Genomic DNA, 8,439 nt, shown 5'->3' with positions numbered 1-8,439 from the left:
ATCTGAGAAGTAAGGTGCCCTTTCTCTTCCCGTTGCAACATGGCAGCATCCACAGTGACAATGAGGTGCTTCTGCAACAGGTACCTACTCTTTAAGAATTCAGAGAGCCTTGGCAAAATGTTATTGGCCAGCAGACTGCACACGATATCAGCCCTCCTCTTGACTGCTGAGCAAAATTGCAGCGCATTTAGCACTGAGCTCAAGACTAAAATCATTATAATGAGTAGGCAAAACAAATTTGCATGCTGCGTCCACCACTTAGAGCGGGCGGGGGCAGATCGCACATTGCAATCCCCACACCCGTTTTCGGGTCTAATCCAATTTCACCCTTTATGTATTAAAGTGTGTGACAAGGTGGTTTTGGGCACAGTTGTTTGACAGATATGGTTTTCCCATTCAAGAAATGTTGCCGTTGTTGCACTCAATCATTTTTTCCTCAGAGCAAAATAAAAATATGACGGTATATTTATTTGCATTTGAATGTCCTGTCCATTAAAATCTTGTATGCATACTGAGCTCCATGCCCAAATGACTGATGTGAGCTCCCAACAGGCAAAGCTCCATGCCAGGAATGCAAATTCATAAAATATATTCTATGATCGTCATCAATAATATAAATGTGTTCAAACAATTGTTTTTGAAGGGATAAATCAACCTCCTCCCATCACCGTCAGCTGAGAATTATTCGATATTTACTTCTAATGCATGTGAAGGATTTTTCTTATTAGCCAGACATTCCATGACTTCTAATGCTTTATATGCAGAAACATTTTTCATTTATAAATTCGACAGACATTTGGTTCAAATATTAATGCTTCCATTTGTAACTAGTACAAACTTGTTGGAAAATATCAATACTGTGTTAAACTGAATAAAATCATTGATTTAAAGAGTCATCAACAACATAAACATGATGCTTGCAAAACAATTAATGCTTATTAAAATAATCTTTAACCTCCAGTATGAAAGCACCATTATGCAGAAGGCAGAAGGAAGAAGAACTTGGGAGCAGCCATGTCAGATTTACTTCATAATTAAGAACTCAGATGTGCAGCCGTGCATATCTTTATTGTCTCCAGACAAACATATTGTCTGTTCAGTAAAAGATTCTGCTGCTTAACATTTAACTGACATTAACCTTCAGACTCTGGAGCAGAGTGAACTAACACCAGAGAGAAGTGAGATGATGAGCAAAGGAGGGCAATGAATACAAAGACAACAAGGAGTATTGCCATGCAAGGGTCTGACCATTGAAAAGAAAAGGAGAAAGCTAGTGTAATAGAGCTCCACCTAATGGACTACTGTGGTAATGCAATTACTGATGTAAATACAATAAAAGGTCATGTGACAAGTCACATGATGACAGGTTTTCTCTGATGGAGCCATCTTGAAGAGTGTGTTTCTTAGTGATGTCGTAAGAATATATCACATTGATGATGTAGGATAGGATTTTAGGACTCTCTAGCTGAGATTTTTGTTGGTGGATAATCCAGCCAACCAACAGAGAGACTTTGAGAGGTTCTTTGTTTTGCAGAACAGCTAAAAATCCAAGGTCAATTTAAGCACACTTGGATGAACTGATGAATCCAGATGGCAGCCCTATGGGAATAATAGGGTGCTTAGGTGAGTTCCATCGTGACCGAGAAATTTTGGGAGCATATGTGGAGCAGCTAGAAATGTTTTTCACTGCGAATAGTATCGTCGAAGTCCCCGATGATGAAAACCACAACCGAGTGGTTTTACAAAGGAAACGGGTTATTTTCTTAACTGAAGCAGGCTGCGAGGTGTATGAAATCCTGAAAAATGTGCTTGTTCCCATCAAGCTAATGGATACGCCACTGATGGAGATCAGCACTACAGTCCTGAGACCCTGGAAATTTCTGAAAGCTATCATTTTGGAATACAAAATCAATTCATTGACGACGGTATCAGTGTGTACATTGTAGCTTTAAAAAACGTATCCATTCACTGACAGTTTGGAAACTTTCAGGACCCAGCATCACGTGATGCTTTGTTTGTGGGATGAAAAATGAAGCAATCAGAAGAAAATTGTTGACAACATCTAACTTGAATTTTGATTTATTTGTCAGACAGCTATGCCGATGGATATGGCCAACCAATACTCTCGAGAATTTCAAGCCATTTCCAGTCAACAGACAACCGAGGTGAACCGCCTGCAGCTTAAAAGTAAAAGGCAGTTGGGCCTCAAGGCCTCAGCAACTGGCCAAGGTAACAATACATTAAAGTCGTGCTATTGGTGCCTGGAACAACACATTGTTCAAAGCTGTCCATATGTGAAGGCAGAGTGTTTCTTCTGCAAGAAAACTGGGCATCTTACAAAGGCATGCCAACTGAAGAGTAAACCAACTTTCAATGCTATAAGTAGAAATCGCCAAAGATAACATAGCATTGAAGAGAAGCAACAGATCGAGGAAGTTCTGGAGATACATGTCATCAGGAGCATGAAGGTGCCTAATAGCGATTCGCAAAGTATCGTCATCCAAGTAGACGTTGCAGGAACCAGGATACCCAGGAAATCGACACTGGTGCATCCGTGAGCGTTGTACTGGAATCGCTATATCTCAACAAGTTAAGTGATTTTCGATTGGAGAAATCAAAGATAGAGCTGCGAGGCTACTCAGGAGAGACCTGTAGGTCATATCACCATACCAGTGAAATACAAGGATTAGTTTCAGAGCTTGCCTCTCATAGTAGTGGCAGGAGACAAGCCTGCAGTGATAAATAGAAATTGGTTGGGATCACTGAAGCTGGATTGTATGAGATTTTACATGTGGAAACGAACTTTGCGTCGAAAGCTGATGTCATCAAGCTGTATCCAAAAGTGTTCTGTGAAACATGCAGTCTGATCCAAAGCTTCAAGGCAAGTGTCAGAATACAGAAGAACACTAGACCAGTTTACTGCAAGCCATGTCCTGTACCATACGCACTTAAAGAGAAAGTTGAGCAAGAACTCAAAAGACTAGAAACTGAGAACATTATCTCTAAGATAGATCTAAGTAATTGGGCTACACTCATTGTTGTTGTACCTAAGTCAGATAGTAAGGCAAGATTGTGTGGTGATTGAAAAGTATCCGTAAACCAAGTTCTAGAGGTTAATCCCCCCAATACATTGCCAAATGTAAAAGATTTATTCACAACACTGACAGGTGGTCAGATCTTCTCAAAGTTAGATCTGACAAATGCCTACTTACAATTTGAGCTAGATGAGGAGTCCAAGTTATGCTTGACTATAAATACTCATCTAGGCCCATATCAATTTAATAGGCTACCATTTGGAGTGTTTTCAGCCCCCACTCCCTTCCATATTCCAAGGGGTGATGAACCAGATTTTGCAAGGCATTCAAGGGGCAGTATGTTATTTAGGTGTCATACTAATTTCAGCACCAAACAGACAAATCCATAATAACATATTGAATGAAGTCCTCAAATGGCAAGAGAAGCATAGAGTACAAGTGACTTCTCACAAGTGTGAGTTATTTAAAAACTCAGTGGCGTGCTTAGGGCACAGAGTAGGCAAAAATGGTTTACATCCAACCAAGGGAAATCTGGATGCAATCAGAAATGGACCCACTCCCAAGAATGTCACTGAACTTCGATCATTTTTGGGTCTTTTGAACTGTTGTGGAAAGTTCCTACCAAATTTGGTTACATTCACTGAATGAGCTATTGAAAAAACAGGTCCATTAGAAGTGGTCAGAAGAATGCGACACAGCATTCACGGAGTGTAAAAACCTGTTGGTAGAAAGTACCATGTCAGTTCACTATGACTTATCTAAGGAGATCAAGCAAGCATGTGACGCCTTTCTGTGTGGAGTTGGGGCAGTGATCTCCCATGTATTAGTTAGTGGGGAGGGGAGACCAATTGCTTTTCTTTCACGCACTCTCACAGTGCTAGTGAGCGTAATTATGCGCAGATCAAAAGGGAGTCTTTGGCATTGATTTTTGAGGTCAAAAGGTTCCATAAATACTTGTATGGTCATAAGTTTACCATCGTTACTGACCATAAGTCCCTGACAGAAATCTTCCATTCAAAGTCCCCTGTTCCAATCTTAGCTGCAGCTCGAATGCAGAGGTGAGCTTTGATTTTGTCAGCATATATGTATGACATTGAGTACATAAGAACATAAGAACATAAGAAATAGGAACAGGAGTAGTCCATATGGCCCCTCGAGACTGCTCTGCCATTCAATAAGATCATGGCTGATCTGATCATGGAATCAGCTCCACTTCCCCGCCCGCTCCCCATAACCCCTTATCATTTAAGAAACTGTCCATTTCAGTCTTAAATTTATTCAATGTCCAAGCTTCCACAGCTCTCTGAGGCAGCGAATTTCACAAATTTACAACCCTCTGAGAGAAGAAATTTCTCCTCATCTCTGTTTTAAATGGGCGGCCCCTTAGTCTAAGATCATGCCCTCTAGTTCTAGTCTCCCCCATTAGTGGAAACATCCTCTCTGCATCCACCTTGTCAAGCTCCTTCATAATCTTATACGTTTCGATAAGATCACCTCTCATTCTTCTGAATTCCAATGAGTAGAGGCTCAACCTACTCAACCTTTCCTCATAAGTCAACCCCCTCATCCCCAGAGTCAACCTATTAACCTTCTCTGAACTGCCTCCAAAGCAAGTATATCCTTTTGTAAAGATGCGAACCTTAACTGCATGCAATATTCCAGGTGTGGCCTCACCAATACCGTATATAGCTGTAGTAAGACTTCCCTGCTTTTATACTCCATCCCCTTTGCTATAAAGGCCAAGATACCATGCCTTCCTGATCACTTGCTGTACCTGCATACTATCCTTTTGTGTTTCATGCAAAAGTACCCCCAGGTCCCGCTGTACTGCGGCACTTTGCAATCTTTCTCCATTTAAATACTAACTTGCTCTTTGATTTTTTTCTGCCAAAGTGCATGACCTCGCACTTTATAACATTATACTCCATCTGCCAAATTTTTGCCCACTCACTTAGCCTGTCTATGTCCTTTTGCAGATTTTTTTGTGTCCTCCTCACACATTGCTTTTCCTCCCATCTTTGTATCGTCAGCAAACTTGTCTACGTTACACTCAGTTCCTTCTTCCAAGTCGTTAATAGATTGTAAATAGTTGGGAAAACATGAATTGATGGGGATCAATAACGGTTGGGGGGCGGGGGATGTTATTGTTATAGTTGGTTGTTTGCAGCACCGCTTTGTGTCATTGGTTGGGGAGCAGGGGGTGGAGGATGAGAAGAGTGACCATTACATGTGCTTATGACATGGGCCCACTGGTGCAATCTAAGTGAACCTTGCATTGATATGGGCATCCCTGGCATCCTGGGCAGCAACGTGAGCAGCTCAGTGTTCTTCACCATCATCACCGCTCTCCTCCTCGTCTTCTGCCTCCTCTTCTTCTAGGAGGCTGCAGATGTCTGCTACCAATTCACACAACAAGCTGAGCCTTCTGAGACACTGCTGTTCAGACCTGTCAAGGAAACTGAGCCTCTGTCTGTCGACACCGTTTCGTGGGAAGTTCCTCTTGTGAACTGTACCCCTCGCTACTATTCCCCGCTCTCCTAGAAGAAACATAGAAAATAGGTGCAGGAGTAGGCCATTCGACCCTTCGAGGCTGCACCACCATTCAATAAGATCATGGCTGATTATTCCCTCAGTACACCTTTCCCGCTTTCTGTCCATACCCCTTGATCCCTTTAGCCGTAAGGGCCATATCTAACTCCCTCATGAATATATCCAATGAACTGGCATCAACAACTCTCTGCAGCAGGAAATTCCACAGCTTAACAACTCTCTGAGTGAAGAAGTTTCTCCACATCTCAATCCTAAATGGCCTACCCCTTATCCTAAGACTGTGTCCCCTGGTTCTGGACTTCCCCAACAACAGGAACATTCTTCCTGCATCTAACTTGTCCAGTCCCGTCAGAATCTTATATGTTTCTATGAGATCCCCTCTCATTCTTCTAAACTCCAGTGAATACAGGCCCAGTCAATCCAGTCTCTCTTTATATGTCAGTCCAACCATCCTTGGAATCAGTCTGGTGAACCTTCGCTGCATTCCCTCAATAGCAAGAACGTCCTTCCTCAAATCATTCCATATGCCTTCTTCATCAACTTATCCGCCTGGCATGCTACTTTCAGGGATCTGTGGACAAGCACTCCAAGGTTCCTTTGTTCATCTACACTATTAAGTGGCCTACGGCTTAATGTGTATATCCTTTCCTTATTAGCCCTCCCAAAGTGCATCACCTCACACTTCTCTGAATTAAATTCCATTTGCCACTGCTCTGCCCACCTGACCAGTAGATTGATATCCTCCTGAAGCCCATGACTCTCCTCTTCATTATCAACCACACAGCCAATTTTAGTGTCGTCTGCAAACTTCTGAATCATACTTCCTATATTCAAATCTAAATCGTTGATATATACCACAAAAAGCAAGGGACCCAGTACTGAACCCTGTGGAATTCCACTGGAAACATCCTTCCAGTCACAAAAACATCCATCAATCGTTACCCTTTGCTTCCTACTTCCAAGCCAATTTTGGATTCAACTTGCCACTTTCCCCTGGATCCCATGGGCTTTAACCTTCATGACCAGTCTACCATGCAGGACCATATCAAAAGCCTTGCTAAAGTCAATTTATACTACATCGTGCGTGTTGTGTATCTGTAAAGCATGCACTCCCATGTTCCGCCACCAGGGAGCTCATCCCCTGAAGTTGCAAGGGATCCCAGCATCCCTTGGGAGCACTGTATATAAGCCGGCCCCTAAGGCCTGTTCCTCACTCTGGAGTGTCTTATTAAAGACTAAGGTCACTGTTACTTTAACTTCCCTATGTGCAGCCTCATCTGTGTTAGGAACACAATAGTACCCATGCCCTCATCGACCCTCTTGGTTACCTCCTCAAAAAATTCAATCAGGTTAGTCAAACACAATCTTCCCTTAAAAAATCCATGCTGACTGTCCTGAATTAATCCTTGCCTATCCAAATGCAGATTTATCCTGTCTTTCAGGATTTTTTCCAATAATTTTACCACCACTGACTTTAGGCTGACAGGCTTGTAATTACTCGGCCTAGCCCTTTCTCTCTTCTTAAACAAGGGTACTACATTAGTAGACCTCTAATCCTCTGGCACCAAGCCCATATCCAAAGAGGACTGGAACATGATGGTCAAGGCCTCTGCTATTTCCTCTTTTACTTCGCTCAACAACCTGGGGCATTTTTTCAGAAGGCTGGCTCACACGTTTTAAGCATCGCCCCGGCATTCGCCAGCTGGATGTGACGGGCGAAACAAAATCAGCAGACAATGAGGCCGCACAGAATTATTCAAGAACATTTGCTGAAATGGTGCAGGAAAAGAAATTGACTGCAGATCAAATATACAACGCCAATGAGACTGGCTTACTATGGAAGTGTTTGCCAACTGCTATGTTGGCAGCAGCAGGGGAGAAGGAAGCTGTTGGCTTTAAAATGAATAAGGAGGGGTTAACAATCTTGAATTGTGCCAATGCCTCTGGAGGACATAGACTTTCACTTTTAGTGATTGACAAATCAAGGAAACCACGTGCTTTAAAAGGAATTGCTCATTTACCAATTAGCTATAAAGCTCAGAAAAGTACGTGGATGGACAAGGGCATATTCATGGAATGGTTTTCAACAGAATTCGTCCCCCAAGTTCGAGAAAACATGAAGACAATAGGCAAACCTAATGGAAAATGTGTGCTGCTTTTGGACAATTGCAGAGCACACCCGCATGAGTCAAAATTAGTGTCTAGTTGTGGCAACATCTTTGCATGCTATTTGTCCCCCAATGTGACCTCGCTCATTCAACCTATGGATCAGGGTGTCATACAAAACTTCAAGTGCCACTATAGGAATAACTTCACGTGCAAATTGATTAATAGCGATCAATCAATCTCTGATTCCCAGAGAGCATATAATATTAAAGATGCCATCTATGCATGTTCGCTGGCAGGGAGAGAATTAAAAAACATTACATTGAAGACGCGTTGGCACAAATTGTGGCCCAATGTCATATTTGAAAACAGTGCTTCTGATGACGAAGAATTTGAAGGTTTTCATGTATGGGCTAATAAAAAACAGGTTGTAAAAGAAATTGTGGAGATTGTCAGTAGTGCACACGAAACAAACGCACTTAAATCCTTAGCAGAAGATGACATTGTTAAGTGAATAGATGTTGACATCGAAACAGATGTAACACAAACTTATACTGACGAGGAACTTATCGGCATAGTCATCAATAAAGACAAATCTGACGAAGAGATCAACAATTCAGATAATGAAATTGAAGAAAACAAAAAAAAGACTTGGACACGTGCTGAAGAAGCAATAAAATATGTTGTTGGTTTTTTTGAGGAGAATTCTCATTTTACTTCTCACGAGGTTCTGCAAACTCATATCATC

The 8,439-nt window shown here is 41.9% G+C and overlaps 1 protein-coding gene across 1 annotated transcript; it reads left to right on the top strand.

Annotated features, from left to right (window-relative positions):
* Positions 1–1,580: 1,580 nt before the first annotated feature.
* Positions 1,581–8,205, top strand: LOC139262744 (jerky protein homolog). The gene is made up of 3 exons (XM_070877895.1): positions 1,581–1,925; positions 2,091–2,229; positions 7,244–8,205. The coding sequence occupies exons 1-3, from the start codon at positions 1,581–1,583 to the stop codon at positions 8,203–8,205; spliced, it is 1,446 nt and encodes a 481-aa protein (XP_070733996.1).
* The last annotated feature ends 234 nt before the right edge of the window (positions 8,206–8,439 follow it).

This window comes from Pristiophorus japonicus, chromosome 4 (genome assembly GCF_044704955.1).
Source record: "Pristiophorus japonicus isolate sPriJap1 chromosome 4, sPriJap1.hap1, whole genome shotgun sequence".
NCBI lineage: Eukaryota > Metazoa > Chordata > Chondrichthyes > Pristiophoridae > Pristiophorus > Pristiophorus japonicus.
This window is presented reverse-complemented; position numbering and strand designations above follow the sequence as displayed.

Coding starts and splice junctions, on each gene's coding strand:
- LOC139262744 (XM_070877895.1), top strand. CDS start 1,581: ATGAATCCAGATGGCAGCCCTATGGGAATAATAGGGTGCTTAGGTGAG. Junction 1,926..2,090: donor AAATCAATTCATTGACGACG/GTATCAGTGTGT, acceptor TTTATTTGTCAG/ACAGCTATGCCGATGGATAT. Junction 2,230..7,243: donor GGCCTCAGCAACTGGCCAAG/GTAACAATACAT, acceptor GCATTTTTTCAG/AAGGCTGGCTCACACGTTTT.